This window comes from Prosopis cineraria, unplaced genomic scaffold (assembly GCF_029017545.1).
Source record: "Prosopis cineraria cultivar Desert tree isolate PC_DT_omini unplaced genomic scaffold, ASM2901754v1 PC14, whole genome shotgun sequence".
NCBI lineage: Eukaryota > Viridiplantae > Streptophyta > Magnoliopsida > Fabales > Fabaceae > Prosopis > Prosopis cineraria.
Window position 1 is genome coordinate 5458669 of NW_026555345.1, and position 17751 is coordinate 5476419.

At 30.2% G+C, this 17751-nt stretch overlaps 1 protein-coding gene across 1 annotated transcript; it reads right to left on the minus strand.

Annotated features, from left to right (window-relative positions):
• Positions 1–232: 232 nt before the first annotated feature.
• On the minus strand, positions 233–7764 carry LOC129292039 (protein DETOXIFICATION 40-like). Its single transcript, XM_054929539.1, has 7 exons — positions 7340–7764; positions 5753–6384; positions 4143–4199; positions 2818–3056; positions 1546–1664; positions 1134–1220; positions 233–525 (listed from the first exon to the last, which is right to left on the minus strand). Exons 1-7 carry the CDS (start codon positions 7664–7666, stop codon positions 451–453), a joined length of 1536 nt encoding a protein of 511 aa, XP_054785514.1. The 5' UTR covers positions 7667–7764; the 3' UTR covers positions 233–450.
• Positions 7765–17751: the final 9987 nt, after the last annotated feature.

The window sequence follows — 17751 nt, forward strand, 5'->3', positions numbered from 1 at the left end:
TTTTTAACTACTTTATTTTTGAAATAGAGTGCTTTTTAATTATTATCTTTGCCCTCAATATTATCACCATAATCAATTTATATTTACAACCATCAAACATAGAATACATTTATCAGAAAAAGCATGCACGGGATGATGTAACGTATTGGGTTGAATCGTTCCATCATGGAGAACATAAATATAGACTAAATTTGCTGTCCTCTACCTCCTTATAATTTAATTAGCAGAAATCTTTCGATTGAAAGTAAACTTGAATATTGTGAAATTTTGTAATATAATTTTTTTACATCCCATATTAAAATGGCAGAGTGAAGATTAACTATCAAATGCTCAGAGGAAGTTTAAGAAAATTAAAAAAATTATGAAGAATAGTAGTGTTCTGGTAAATTAAATGATAATAGCACAGCTCCAACAGATTGATCATGCCCTCTCATATAATGTTGAGCCAATTCAATCATCTGAAGTGGGCTTATCCTCCTCCTTCTTGTCTTCCCAAGCAATTAATCGATTCTTTGACTTTTCAACCTGTACAGTCACCCTCACTCTTCAATTTTACATCTCCACGTTCGTTCGTTCATTTATGCATTTACTTATGACAGTTAGACCCCAAGAAATTTTTCTAAAAAATGAGTTGTATATACTATATAGTTATTGAGTCAAATAATTATAAGTTCAGGAATCTCAATTATAAAAAACGAATATCAGTTTCAAATGCAAAACAAATTGAAATTAAGATTACTGTCTGTAACTATTTGAATTAATATTTCTAGTGCTTTTTTACAAAAAAAAAAAATTGAGAACCTTACTGCCATTAATTGATTCTTTTAAAATCTGAACTGTCATTTTCCTTTTACTTATTGTAACACTTGAAATCTTTTATATCATTCCTATAAAATTAGATTTTGAGCTGACGAATTCGTGGAGCTCTTTTAAATAGTTTTTTCATGATAATATTTTAATGGAAGAAAAACTTTCGCGTTATGCATTATATAATAAATCTAATTCGTTTTCTTCTTTCATTTGTTTAAAATTAACCATGTTTGTAATTTAATTTATTCAGTAAAATTTGATATGCCAATTAAGTTGTTTCGTCAATTATATTTAAAACTGGGAATTATTTATTATTAATTCACCTCTTTGACCCAGTCAGTTCGGCAAGTGACCCAGATCAGGATCATCGTCTGGATGAAAGTTCCTCCTATCATTCCTGACCATATTCCCTATACATTCCACAAAACATATAATTTTACAATTAAACATGCATTGATACATAAACATACATACATATTAATATTATTAAAAATTACAAGGAGAGAACAACTGGGCGAAGAAGCAAAGAGCACCATGCACATCTAATTAACTCAAAATCTCAAAATTTAAGTCTATGTATCCTAGTTTATTATATATTATTTATTAATTCTAATTTTATTTGATGCATGACTTGTGGTATTAACTGGAATTTAGTGACACTTAGACATCTTAACAATATATATTTGTATATATATAATAATTATAGAGAATTTAAAGAAGGAATTTATGACGTACCTTAGCACCAAGATTAAACTTGAATCCAAGAAGGGCCCCTAAAGGAATTCCAATGATATAATAGCATCCGACATTAACGTAAGCGACAAAAGCTTGCCATCCACATCCGACTGCTACTCCTGTATGATATATATTCACACAAAGCTTCATTCATATCAATTACTACTCATATGCCATCCCTTGACTGTTTAGTTTCTTACAATATGCATCCATGCTCAATCAAACAATCACTCCTTTTTTTCATTTGAAACATTATTGTTACTTTGTTGGGCTCAATCAAACAATCACTCCTTTTTTCACTTGAAACATTATTGTTACTTTGTTGGATCAGAAGATTAATTCTACGAGAGAATTAAACATATCCAAATCAACTATATAAACATGTGGAAACTTTTACCCTTTCATTTGGATGGGGAGAAGGAAAATTAATAGGAAAAACTCCTAAAAATAGTATAAAAAATTATTTTTTTATTTTTCTTCTTAGTTTTCTCCCTTTTCTATTTTCTTCCCATTTTTTCCTCTATCCAAACCAAGAGACTTCTAATAACAAGGGCAAATTAACCCGAAAGTTCTTATAAATTTTTTAATTTTTAAATTAGGTCCATGTAGTTTATTTATTTTAATCACACCCTTCTAGTTTGATTGATTAAATATGTTAATTTCTGAAGGTTAAAATTGTTAATGAATGATTAACTTTTCCAAAACAAAAACACTTCTGAAATGTATAGAAAGCGTAATTTAATACTTTTGGACAAAAAATATTTTGATTAAATTTTTTTAATTTTTTATTAATTTTATTAATGAAAAATGTATATGCATAAAATTTATTTAGAATACATAGCCAAATTATATAAATTTTGATTTATAAAAATGATGTAATTATTTTTAAAGTTATATAATCTTTTAAAATTAAAATATAAAATTTTTTAATTTTATTTTTTAAAAAATAAAAAAATAAAAAAATTTTTAATTTAAATTAGGCCCTGTAGTTTTTTTTATTTTAATTAAGTCCTCATAATTTGATTGATTAAATATATCAATCCTTCACGGTTAAAATTGTGAGAAATTATAATGACTTGCAAATTAGTTTTTCCTAATAAAAACACAATATTAATTACTTTTACACAATTATCATAGGTTCATGAGGTCCTCTTCATAAATTAGGTGACTATGTGTAAACATATTATTTACACCTCAAAACTTAGCCAGTATATGCAGTAAAAATTAAAGTAGTAGAAGATGGGAAGCAAATACATAAAAATATAAAATTACCAGAGAGGACAGGTTGGATGCCATTAAGGATGATAGAGACAGCTAAGAAAGGAGCAAGTTCCGAGACAGCATTAGCAACGGTGGTCCCACTTGTGAAGATGTAGCTTATCACATGACGGAACACAAGCACGAGGATGGCAAACAATACAGCTATGGCCAGAGACACCATTGTCACTATCACTACTGAGAATGCTGCTGCTTTAGGATGTCCTGCTCCAAGCTCGTTCCCCACCCTTACACTATATGTATATATGTAGACGATACACACAAATAAAGAAGGTCATGTGCCATGCATGTTAGAAGATATATTGATGAAGAAGAAGATGATGATGATGATGATGATCTGGTTTACCTGGGAAGCCACATATCGTACAGATCGCTTTTTACGTATATGTATGTGAAAAAAAAGATTTTCATGTTGTATAGTACTATGTATGAAACTCTAAAACAAAGATTGTCCTATGAGATGTACTATTTGTTTATAGTTGATGGAATATATGGAAAAATAAATGTTCTGTTCTTTTTAATGACTGCCCTTTCGGAGCATATGATTTTATCTATAAGGTACCAGCAAATTGTAAGCTAACAAGCAAACTACAAGCTTATAATATCAAGTTAATGCCATTATTTGTCCAAAAAAGGGCTTGGGATGTGGTTAACTTGGAAGTAGTCGGCTCTGTACTTATGGATGGGCGTAGTATGTGTGGTGGTGTTATCAAAGATATCAATAAATCTTGAATATTGGGCTTTAATTAAAGATTTGAGCAGGTTCTTATTACTATTTCTAAAATCTTCAACATTTATAAAGGTTTGGAGCTATGCTAGCTGAAAAGTTTTAAGAATATAGAAATATTTTGTGATTGTGTGAATGCAATATGAATTAGTTACAAGGGACAATCATAATTATTATCTTTTTTAAGATATCATTAGCTCTGTTAAAAGACTTTTATATAAAAATTGGTCTGTAAACTTTAATTTTTTAAATTAGGAGGACAACAAAATGGCCACTGTCTTATTAAATCTGGTCATTACATGCTTAATGCTTTAAATGTTTTCAATTTGCCACCAAATAAATAGTCTATTGGGTGATTTATAAGTCTATTTTGTTGTTTTTTACCTTTTCTTTTTAGGTTGTTTGGTTTTGTATTTCTTTCCTTGTAAATTAGGATTCCTGCACTTATTCCCCAAAAAAAAAAGTCCTATCTATGAATGAAATGAATGAGATTGACAAGTTATGTCATTCATTTCACTGCTGATATTATGAGGATACAACGATAGAGAGATCTGGAATTATTTGAAGAAAATTAATTAATTAAAGATGATACCTTGCAGCTGCATTGAATCCTACTGCAATCATGAACACCCACCCTGATATCGTCGTGCTGCATCACACGGAAATAACAAAAATATTGATTATTAGTCATGTACTATATATACTGTATATAATCTACATTTTTTTAGATAATCTCTATTAGTTACCTCTAAATATGATTATATAATCTTAATTATGTTGATAACACACACGATATAATTGGCTGTGTTGAAATGTTAACTTGTTACTGTGTCATATAGGTTCAACCATGTTAATTGTTAACAGCAATATAGACGTGGTAAAACCAAAGAATAACTTTCAAGCTGATATGCCAACAAAACAAGACAAGTTTCATAAAAGCGATCGTTCTTTTCGTCCTTTATCATTATTATTATTATTTTGTCTGTTGTTTCTCTTTGATGGGAGGTTTCGTGCCTTACAAACATTTCTGGTCGACAGACCTTTGTTGACTGTTTGTTGTGGAATTCTTGTTCATCGCATGCAAATCCTACAGAGGTTTGACTTCAAATCAAATTATTAAAGATTATTTGTTCAATTTTCAGTAAGTGATAAATTCTCTATTCATGCATTGACCGTTGATTTAGATGGGAAGAAAAATAACATGAAAAAATGAAATGAAAGAAATTAGATGATGAGAAAAAATTTGGAGGAGAGAAAAAAAGGAGGTAAAGAAAAGTTGAGGGAAAATATTCTCTATAATTTTGATGGGATAAACAAGGGAAAAAACACTGAGGTGAAAAAAGGTAATCAATTTCACAATGACTATAATATTTATATGAAAACATGTGGGTCATATATATGATTCTTTTCCTCTCGTTTTGCTCACATTTGAAAAGCATGTTTTATTTTCAAAACCTTTCTTAATTGTATAAGAAAACCACATTGGGTATATATATCTTCTGGATTTAAATAGTGTAAAATTAAAATCTGTAAATTTCTGTTAAGATTATCTTAAGAAACAAAAAATATTTTATTTTCATATAAACAATAAAATAAAAAGAAAACTTCAAAAAAAATTCAAAAGAGAATTTAAATCCATACTTTATTTCCTTCTCATTTTTTCTTATTTAAACATATATACAGAAAATATCTCTTTGCTCTCCTTTTTATTGTTCTAGAGTTAGTGATTCGAGTTAAACCTAACAAGGTAGTCTGAACCTACCTAAAAAAGTTAAGGCCAAATTTAAATATATAAGTTTTTTTAAAAAAATGATATAATATTTTAAATCTAATTTGAATAAGTCCGACTGTTAGAATTAATTGCTTTATATGTATGTAGAATTAATAGTTTAGGCCAAGTTCAACTGACTAGCCTAAACCCGTCTAAAAAAAATAAAGATCAGGTTTGACTATATGATTTGTTTTAAAAGGATATAATATTTTAATTTTAAGCTTCATTCAGATAAATCTTGCCCGAACTGACCTCGTACCTCCTAAATTATCAACTTAGATCTTTCCCCATTACTTTTCTGTGCACCCAAACACAGCAACACGTTAATGGCATAATTAAGAACAAAACTAGACAAACCTTTACTGGTAAAGGTATATGTTAGTCGTTGCGTAATTAAGGAAGAAGAAATACGAGGAATTGAGGTTTCTCACCAAACGGAGAGAGAGTCGAGTGTGATCTCAGGATTCTTGAGAAGTCCAGCAATCAAAACAAGGATCTGATAATACCAAGTTTCCAAGCTCAGCATAACAGCAGAAGCCACAGAGAGCTTAAGAAAACCCCAAAGTCCAGTAAATGCCTCCCACTTAAATCCCCTCCATGTCCTCTCACACTTCTTGCTCACCACCACGTACACAAACTGAGCCGCCACCACCACCCACCATGAAAAGCTCAGCACCAGCGACGCCCCCAGCAGCCCGCCGCCCAACTTGAACACCACGATCCACGTCAGAAGCAGGTGAGCCGCGAACGTCGCCGCCGAGATGTAAGCGCTCGGAGCCACTATGCTCTGAGCTTGAAGGAACTTCTGTATGGGGAAGTTGGCGGCGTAGGCGTAGATCTGGGGGATCAGACCGTACACGAACAGTGCGGCTTCGGTGGCTATAACGGTGGACTCACCCAGGAGGAGTAATATTTGTTTGGAGAATACGTAAATGAGTGTGAGTGGAATCCCAGTTGCCATTAGAAGAATTGTGGATCTCTGCATGTATGTGCCCAGCATTTCATACTTGTGAGCCCCGTAAGCTTGACCACATAGTGTCTCCACTGCACTCCCCATCCCAAGCTGAAAATTGTACACAAAGATATAAATCACAACAACTTAATTAAATTAATTTTTTGAATAATTTAATACTTAATTATATCTATATATTTGATTGTTTAAGTGAAGGTAGATTTAAGTTGATGTAAGAAATTTTAGGCTTAAATTTTGACATTTAAAGTTAAGATGCGACGTTTGTCTGCTCGGCTGTTTTCCCATCCACATCAATAATTCAATGCATCTAACTTCAATAGAATAGATCAACCACTCATTCGTACTTTCCGAACATTAATATAATTCTTTAATTATATCAACCACTTATATAAGTCACTTTTAATATATATATATATATATATATTTTATTGAAACAAAAATTTAAAAATTCATTAACACTATTTAAAAATTTAATAAATATTCAACTTATTCTTATTAAATATACATACCTTAATAACATATTTTTTTTATAATATTTAATAAAGGATTAACAAGAAAAACTTTTGATAAAAAAATTATGATGTGACATAAATAAGATCAATAAAATTATTTTCTTTATGTCTTAGCTTATAAATAAAACTAAAGAGAGTATTTTAAATATATTTTTTTATTCAAAATATAAACATTTTTTTCCATGATTGAAAATATAAACAACTTAATATTTGTAAAATAAAAATTCTCTCATTTTATTTTTTGTATTTATTAATCTAGATAAAATTTTTATGTCTGTGAATTATGACTCTTTTCTTGCTCATTATAAATTGAATTTTAGAATAAAAGAAAAAAATAATATATCTATTTTTATAAGAATAAGAATTTTATCTGTGTACTGTACAGGGATTATTGTTAAAAGCAGCATTTTTGCCTGGAGAGAGTATTTATCAACTCGATCAATGTGTCTGTTTCAGGTTGTTGAGACTTAAAACTGGATTAATCTGGTTGTTACTATACTGTAATAAATTCTTTAGAGAGAGAGAGGGATCACCATGACGCCGTAAGCGAAGACTTGAATACCAGAGTTGCCGAGGTTGGCGGCGGCGAGCTCAAGGTTACCAAGATGGCCGCAGAAGATTTGTGTGGACATGGAGGTGACGTTGTTGAGCAAGTAGACAACCACGGCGGGGCCGGCGAGGCGGTACAGTATCTTCAGCTCGATCCAAGTGGCGGATCGGACGCGCCGCCAGTAAGGGAGGTTGGTGTTTGTCAGCATGTCTTCGAGCTCTGAACTCACCGGCGACGGCCCTTCTGCTGCCTCCTTGGGCTCCGTCAGAAGGGGTTCCTCTGCTTCGCTCTTTATTGATGAAGAAGACATGATGCCCTGACTCGATGGATTGATTCTGAAGCTGTGAGTAGAATTTACTCCTCTTTATGATGAGACTGGAATTTATGCCAGCGATTTGTCTTTTTCCAAGGTAAAAATTCTTGGAAAGCTTCTGCACGTAACTAAGGCGATAAGAGTGCAAAGTGATATTGCTGCCTTATTTTTATTATTTATTTGTTTTAAAATATAATAAGTTTTTAATTTTATCTCTATTTAATTCAAAAAAATTTACGTTTGCTTTATATTTAATGAATTTAAACAAAAATAATATTAAAAAATATAATTGATATCCTAACAAATACTTTTATATTAAGGATTAAAGAATTAGTTCTTCTAGATGGCCCCCAAGCACCGTAGGGAGTATTTATAATCATAGTATTCATACTAATTCTGAACGTGAAAGAGAAATTTAGTTTATGGATTTAGATACAATTGATGAATATCTCACGCAACTTGATAACAATAGTTTGATTTAACTAAATGGCTATAAAAAATTTGTCACGTATGATATTTAAAAAGTATCAAATTTTAAATTTTTAAAGGAAATAGTTTATGCGAAGAGTGTTCTGATCATTAAAATTGTTTTTAATTTTTGAAAAGAAATGTGTTTGATAATTTTTAAGTATTAATAAAATTTAATGACTATAATTCAAATACTTATTAAGTAAGTGAATTTAGAATAATCATTCAATCTAATTTCAAAGTGCCAAACCATCTTAGGCAAGTGTTAGAAACGGAGGTTGCTTCTTGTTACTTTCGTGATTAAAAATTGTAAATTTAGACTATCAAATTCAATTGATACTCATCCAATTTTTAATATAAGACAAAATTTAAAAGACTTTTTATTTTAAATATAGAATGAAGTTAGAGTAATTAATACCTTAAAGTTATAATTAACATTTCTTAATAACTGCAAAGTTTGTTAATTTCGTTTTATATTAAGGACTAGAGTAATAATTTTTAAAAATACTCTATTAAAGGTTTTCAGTTAACTTATTAAATATTTTTTGAAATTTAAAAAATGTCAAACTTTAGTTTACTCATATTAAAAACAGAAAGACATTGAGATATATAATATATACGATGAGTTATAAAATTAAATTTATGATAAGAATAAAATCAAAAAGTGGTAATAAATAACTCTCCAATGTCTAATAAAATTAAACAATATTCCTTTTAAAAGATGCCATGTATAAAAATAAGAACTGGAGAAAGTATAGGTTAATTTGTTTTGATAAAATTTGATATCAACATTTTAAGTTTATCGTGAAGACGCAGTGGGGAAAAAAGCCCGTGGTAACCGTTCTGGCTCCAAATATAAGCAATTGGGCGAAATCTAGCTAACTTATTTGGGAGCGTTGAAGCAATAGAATTTTAGGTAGGCTACAATGCAATGATGAGATATTTGAAGTTGTGAAAAAGAAATAATTGGAATATGTGGTTATCCTATATCAAGGACAATTGGAGGGATAATATAGTCGACGTGTATGTTTTTGTCTTTTTGTTTTTTGGGAAGTGGAGACCACAATCGCACAAGAGCTTCTCGTTAAAGGTGAAGAGGTATAATTAAATTTACTATTTGTGCAAATACCAGCCTGCTCTGTCGTCGATTTTGCTGTAAATAATCTCTCTGTTTTGTTTCTTTCGGATACATATTCATCAGGGTTGCACCAAAGGTTAAACGGGATTGAATTTCGACATAACTCAAAATTTGGCATCTTTTATAAAAACAACTATATTAGGCAATTCATAATTTAATTTAGTTTAATAATAATTTAAAAATTAACAAAATCAGACTTAATTTATAGATTTGGAAGACTGATTCTGTAAGTTTAATGCTCACTTAGTTTTTTGTTTTCTCCCTTTATGAGAGCCAATCATCCATTTCAATTTAATAAATTAAATTAAGATAATAAAAATACTTATAATCATAATAAATCTATAATAATTTTTAACAAGAAGAAAAAAAATTCAGTTATAATCCAAATGATTCAGATTATTAAATTATTAGTTAGAGCATGCGACCGTTAAGGAACCAGACTTATTAAATTGTTAATAGTCTTAACTTATTATTATAATTAATTAGTAAATTAATTATAATCATAATAAATAAATTTAATAGAACCAAACTAGACCAAGAACTCCAAATGTTCAGTCTCCTGTCCAGTCTAGCCTGAAGAAATAATTTGGCCTTTTCAATTTTTTTTAGTCCTAAAAGGCTAGTTTTTAATAGGACCGGACTTTCTCGAGTCACATCAAGTCGAACATGATTGAAAGAATTCTACACAACTTTAATATTCATAAAGTTCATTATGTTGCTCTCACATTTCTATTATTAAAATTAAAATAGAATTATTTGAGTCCTTCATATAATTGTTAAATAAAAAAGAGTCTATTGACAACTAAACTGAGTAACTGAGTCTACTCATGAGTTAATAAAGAAATATAATTTCTATTCTAAATATCAAACTTGTATGAATCATTTTAAATCTCAAAACTTGCCAAAATAATATTTCATAGCAAATGTACAAGCTTGTATTAGTTGAGTAACCAAGAACTTCTAGAGTAAAATAAACAAAGATGCCTTCGTCAATCTTGAAAATATATTTCGTAAAGAAAATACATGCATATACCATAATTTAATTAATTTTCATCATTATTCTAAAATTTCCAAAACCAAAATAATTTAATTAATAAAGTACATAATAACCATCATAGTTGTTAAAATGATTTATATGAAAATGTAATATTTTCAAAAACAGACTACTTTTATTAAAAAAATAATGGGGTGCTATTCACTTACCTACTACTTTTCAAATTTAATGATTTGCTTCCTCAATTCTTATCAAGAAACTCATCTTCCATGCACCCTCTATGAATAAATAAAACCTCAATTTGCTTTCTATAGTTATATAAACTTTATTCCACTACCAACACAATCTCAACCAACTAAAATATTCAAAATTCCAAAAATCAAAATTCATATCTTAATAGTTTATCAAATATCATCACTTACCACCAATTTACCTCATATTATTCTAATCATAACTACTATGTATATAAGATATGATTTTCTTATACCTTATATCGAACACATTGTGCGCAAAATTTTTAATCACCCATAATTAAATTTATCATACTTATTTTACCCATTTGTCAAACATCTTAAATGTATTCTCAAGATCAAATGATAAATACCACTGTACTTATGAATTTATAAATCACACAACATAAATTTTTAAAAAATTCTACTAACCACTATAACTCAAGAAGCAAATTTTTTACAATGCTCAAGTTAAAACTCACCTAAATAAAATTTGAATTAGTCATGTCTCTCATCCCACTAAATAGAATTTCAAAAAAATTCAAATCTAGCAAAACTCTTCAAACAAGCATTTTATCAAACACCTTATAAGCACCAATCTCAATCTCATGCCTAAACCCTTCCCTTCCAACTTCATCTCACCAAATCCTCAAAATTAATGAATCTAAACAAAATTACTTTAGCATAAAATTCAGACTCAGATATACCATCATAAAACTCTAAGATATATTTCTAACTCAACTTCGAATTTTCAATTTTTTTCCCTATATAGCACAGCACAGACAGAGGTAGAACTAAAAGAAAAATTTGAAATTTCATCTCCATCACTTCACCCACTCACATGCACAGAAATTATCCAAGGAAAGGAAAAGAGATCAAAGCTTCTCACCTTATATAAACCAACACTCACGAACAGGGAGAGGAAGAGAAAGTTGCACTTGTACAGAGGAGGGAAAGGAGATTGCCGCTGAGTACAGAGAAGAGATGAACAAATAAGTGATTGATAAAGCAAGCAAAAGAAAGCAAACCATCTTGCACTCATCTGTAAAGTCACCAAACAGCGTAGAAGAAAGAGTTTTGACAAGCTGGAACAGAGGAGAAGAAAGGAAACAGAAGTCACGAGTTACTAGATCAGTGTCGGACAAAGCTATCGCAAACACGTTGGCGAAGATTGTAGTTGGAAAGGACGAAGGAGGAGGTGAAGCAAAAGGATCGAGCAATAATAGAATCAAAGCTACTTCTCTCTCTCTCTCTCTCTCTCTCTCTCTCACGGATCTCTCTTGAAACATTGAAGGAGAGGAGAATATATTAGGTTTGACAGAATAGTAGTTTGGTAATTTCACATAGCAAAAAGGCAAAAGTAATTCTTCCTTTGGCCTTCATCAGATTCAAACTTTGGACTTATTAGGAGGATACTTGCAAAGCCACTACTACACCAACTTCCCTTTTTGTCATATTTGTCCCAAAAATTAATATATTTACAATCAACACACATTATAACATATTTAATTAATTAATAATTTTTTTAATTTTTTACTTATAATTTTTGAGTTATTACACCTTATGCAAAATTAACAAGTATTTGGTTACTATCTAACTTGTTAATTTCTTAACAATACTTGTTAAATAGTCAACTAGTTAATTTCGTGAATCCATAATCTTAAGGACATTACTTGTTAATTTTATAACTTTATTTGTTAATTTGTCAACATAACTTTTTAACTACTTAACTTGACTTGTGAATCTTTTGCAATATTTGTTCACTCAATTTGACCGAAAATAATCATCATTAGTTATTAATTTTTTACTTCACTTGTTAATTTACCAATATCATTCGTAAATTACTTAATTGCATCTGTCAATAATCATACTAAGATCAATTGATAATTATCTAACTTTTACTTGTTAATTTACCAATATCAATTATAAATTATATAACTTGTCAATAGTCATACTAGTTCAATCATTTTATCACAAATGCAGAATCATTAATTCTTAATTATCTAACTTTACTTGTTAATTTATCAATATATGTTGTCATTTTTTCTTTCTTATGCAAAAGGCATTTCGGTCTTTTCAACAACCCATTTTATTTCAATTTAGTCCAGAAATCTTGCAGTGAAATTTCAAATTTCATTGAAAGCCACTAGTAAATATCTCTCTTCTATAGTCCTTAGTTAAAATTCTCCCTTAAATTTAAAAAAGTTAAGGTATCGTCTCTTTTTTCTTAAAGGAAAACAATGTGGATTATATCATGCGTTGTAGAAAGTGCATTACTTCATATATTAACAGTAAACATAAAAATTATAAGAGGCTTGCAATTACATCAGATCAATCTTAATCAGGAACTTAAGTAAAAAGAAAAACGGAATCTTAGAAAAAGAGCAAACAGAAAATCCATGGCTGAAATGTTTTATATCAGCCTCGAGAGATGAACAACTCCAAATCATGATTAGCATATACAGTAAATATAAACTAGTAGCGCTCCAGCAGGCCACCACATTCATTCTCCCACCATAATTCCTAGTCAATATTTATTAGCAAGGTTGTTTCCCATCATCAATATTTTCAGTCATTTAACCCTACATCATAATGCAATTACACGGAGGGGCAATTGCGATCCCAACATATTAGAAGAAACTAAACTCTTCACAAAACTAGGAGCAACCTCAAATAAAGAAGAATAAGAAATTTCTTCCTTAGCCAGCTTGTCAGCCACTTGATTATTATCTCTAAGTACATGCCGAATTTTAACTTTTCAGTTCCATTCGAGCATGTTAAGAACATCCAGAAGAATAAAGCTTCCCGTGCAACTGTATTCTTTTCCCGTACTAATTTGCTCAACAAGATTGCATGCTTTTCAGCATTGCCCACTCCTCTGCTTCATAGGCACTACATGTTCCTGAATTATGGCAAAATCCTGCTATATCCAATAACCATTATGGTCTCTCAACACTCCTCCACATCCCGCTTTGTTACTGGAGAGATCTTGAGCTCCATCAACATTGATCTGAACCCAATCACTTTGATGATGTATAGAACAATTAATTCCCTCCAAATTACAGAGAGAAACGTGTTTTCCAGGTGGACAAAATCACCATTAAAACTAGAGTCAAATAGACTACTATTCCTCCATTTCCACAATTTCCAAACTGTAACTCCCCATATCAGGTCCCAACTAATGTTTCTATCAGCGCCAAGGTTCCTCTTCAGATTTATATCCATCAGCAAAGAAGAAAAGTGAAAGGTGCCTTTTGGATACAAAGCTTCCTAAAAATATTCTGAGCAGAAGAGCATTCTCAAACAACGTGCAGAATATTCTCTACTTCAGATTGACACCACTTGCACACAGGCGAGCATTGAGACCAACTACTTCTCCACTCATTGTTGGGAAGTTTGCTATGTAACATCTGCCACATGAAAAATCTACTTCTCTCAGCTCCTTTCCACTCCCATGTTGCTTTAAAAGTTAAGCTGTATATGCACTTTTGACTGTGAAAGACCCATTGGAGCTCCCATTCCATGTCATAATGTCATTTCCCAAACACTGTATGGGAGGCATAACTGAAATCAACTCTTGCATAACCTCACATAGCCTTAAACCCCATAATGAATCCAGTCAATGACTCTACTGTTCATCTCATCCTCATATAAAGGTCTAATGCACATGTCTTTGATTTTCTTGTCTGAAAACAGCCAGCAATCATTAAATAAACAGACAAAATTACCATTTCTAATCTGCCATTTAGTGCCTTTCGTAATAAGATCCTTTTGTTGACAAATGAATCTCCATACTTGTGAATCACCGGCTTTAGCAGTAAGGAGATCCTCCTCGTTTCTCATTATGTACTTATTTTGTAGCACATTTGCCCAAAGGTTCTCACTCCCAGAAACAAGATTCCGAGCCAATTTTGCTCCACATTCCACAAGCTTGGTTGACAGATGATAATCTCTTCAAATCAAACCGTCCATGAGTTTTAGCGAGGGTCAGTTTCTCCCAACCTGCATTGGACAGATTGGAATTGAACTCTACAGATTTTGCGAGTTGTGAGAGACAGTTACAAATTAAACGACCACCCAATATTTAATTGGCCCAGGGAAAAATGGCCCGTACATGTGGTGAGTTTGGATCGTGTTGGGCCCACATTGTTATTTTTTGGGTTTTTGGGCAGCCATTAAGCCGAACCCAACAGTCTTTTCCTAAGGCCCACCCTTATATCCTTGCCCTGATTTTAAAATTATTTTTTCATTTTCTTGAATCATCTTATATTCTTGCGCAAAAGCTGTACTCATGAGAGTAAAAATGGTGTGTAATTTTCAAAGCTCAAGCTCTTTCCCTATATAATATAAAAGAAAAATTAATCTTTTAGTTCTCTAACTTTTAAGTCACTTGTAACTGAGTTCCTCAACTATAACTCGCTGTGACTCAATCCTTTAACTATAACTTGCCTATGACTCAATCCCTCAACTTTTGAATCACTTACAAATTAATCCCTTAACTTTTGTTAATTTTTTTCATATTAAATTATATCTCACATTAATGTATAAGAAGAGGACATTTTAAAATAATATATGAGCATTTTTTTATCCCTCTTATTTGATAAAAAAATTTTAAAAAAATTAAAAAATAAGGACCAAATTATATGTAAATCAAAAGTTGAGGGACTAAGTTGCAGCGAGTTATAGTTAAGAAACTGAGTTGTAGCGAGTCATAGTTGAGGGATTGAGTTACAAGTAAGTTAAAAGTTGAAAAATTAAAAGATTAATTTTTCCTAATATAAAAATAGTTTGCATGAGTAATATACACATAAATATATGGGACAATTATATTAAAGTCTCACACAAGAAAATTAATTACTGCAGGGTCTAATAGTGTTGTCAATGCAGTTTAGTTCAGTTATCAATGGACCTTACAGTAATTAATTCTCTTGTGTGGAACTTAATTGTAATTCTCCCTAAATATATCTAACATGTGTGCATCATCCTTTGATATTTACATGTAAAAATAATTATTTTTTATATTTCACTTGTTCATACTTTTTCCTACATGTAATATATGTAACATCAATGGATATTTGTTAGGGATTACAATGTTTCATCAAAAATTCAAAATCAATATAATGTATGATAGAATTTAAATTATCTTCCTAGTTGTTAATCAACGTTTTACCTAATCGCAGAATAGTCGACATCGTCGTCGTCGTCCTCATCATTATAATAAAACGAATGAATATATACCATAGAGCCAACAGGATCATACTTGTCGTCTCATCCAAATGCCTGTAAAAGTCACTTGTAGTTCAACATTTTGACAATTTTTTATGAACAACATCAACCAATTTTCCATATTTCAAAGAGTAGGAAAAATTTTAAATAGTATTTGGATTGATATATTTGAATTTAAATTCCACAATTTTAAATTCTTATATTGAAAATCCTTTATTTGATAGTTTAAGTAATTTTAAAAGAAGAAAAGAGACAAGTTAAGATTTGAAATAAAAATAAAACATTAAAAATAATAAGATTACTTTTATTCTTAAATCAGAAATAAGACAAGAGATGAGAGTAACGGATTCTCTCATAGTAAAAAAATAAAAAAATAAGAAGATTAAAATTAAAATTTAAAATAACTAGGATATGTATGATATTTGAATCAAATCTAAATCCATATATAAACATTTATATATTTAAATGGAAGATTTGGTTCAAAATTTAAATCTCTATTAATTTAAATACAACATTAATTTCTGGCAAAACTCTGTTTCCAAGTTAATTAATTGTTAAATGGAACTGAATTCAACACTGATCCTTCCCAAAACCATTTGTTAATGATTCTGTTCATTTTCCATTTTGGCAGGAGCGATTGATTTCATGATGACCAACTTTGTACTTGACTTGAATTCAAATAGGACTTGCAATTTTTACGATTCTTTTCGTCGTGTTACGTTCGTGTGTTTGCATCTATCACGTTTGTAATATTAATATGAGAAAAATAATATTTTAATCCTTATAGTTTTATATTATTATCAATTTAATCTTTTTAATTTTAATTTATTTAAATTACTCCTTATGGTTTCAGCAATTTGAAGCATTAGTCTTTGTAGTTTCATACTATTGTCAAATGTGCTTTCACATGCTCTCAGTGTCAATAGGATATGCTCTTCACTCACACACCATATATAAAACGTAGAAGAAACAAGCATGATGGGCCCACCAAATTAATATTAAAATAGCAATTTCTTTTATATATTACCAAACATCACTGTACCGACAATAGCTTTATTGTCTCTTTTGTTCAACTTTTTCCTACTGAGCGGCACGTTCTTCCTCCCTTATTCCTCTGTAGTTTTTATCGTATACCATCAAGACCCTTCCATCAGACTCAGATACTTCGCCACAATCTCTTCGTCAATGTAGTAGAACTAGAAGGGAAGATCCAGAAGAATCGTGAAGTTCTTAGAAGAGAAATGTCGAAGCCCTAAGGTTCTCTGTTCTCCGCGCCGAAATCGAAGTGAAGGCACTCCTGCATTTTGCTGAGCAATTTTATTTCTTTGTAACCTTGAAAAATATAAGAAAAGTGACTCAACAAATTTTAATATATGTTATGCTGAGTTGATATCAATCTAACACCATCGCACTAAACTGAACTCTGTTAGGTTAATTTTGTAATAGTCCAATGAACCAAGGACTAATACTTCAGATGGCTGAAACCATGAGGAGTGATTTTAAAAAAAAATTAAAATTATGAAGATTAAATTGATAATAGTATGAAACTATAAGGATTAAAATATTATTTTTCTCATTAATATCAGCATTATAATATATTATAACAACTCATATTCTCATAATATCTATAAGTTATAAATAACATTACTTATCTCTATATTTATTTTCTGGAGTTTCATCTAAAAGTTAAAACACATGCTATACTCTGCCTCTGTTATCAAATATACGGAACAATTCTTTTTTATTTGAAGAAAAAAAAACTTTTATCAATATAAATCATAATAGTTTAATAAATATTTAATGATAGTGACGAAAAAATATCTAACGATATCTTTTTCAAAATACTCTTGAGAAAGAGCTCAAAAGTATTCAATCAATTCTAATTCTCAATTTTCCCATAAATTTTCCCGTGCAAATAGAGGGATGGTGGGCAAAATAGGAAAAAAAAAACGTATTTTTTTTTAAAAAGTTATGACTCTCAACTTTATTTAAAATGTTACTAGCCATCTTAAAATCAACTATAAAT

What these genes read in the sequence shown, in the direction of transcription:
- LOC129292039 (XM_054929539.1), bottom strand. Translation starts at nt 7,666, where the DNA reads ATGTCTTCTTCATCAATAAAGAGCGAAGCAGAGGAACCCCTTCTGACG. An exon ending in AGTTTAATCTTGGTGCTAAG is followed by an intron (nt 1,221 to 1,545) that starts GTACGTCATAAA and finishes TGGAATGTATAG; the next exon opens with GGAATATGGTCAGGAATGAT. An exon ending in GAACTGACTGGGTCAAAGAG is followed by an intron (nt 526 to 1,133) that starts GTGAATTAATAA and finishes GTGACTGTACAG; the next exon opens with GTTGAAAAGTCAAAGAATCG.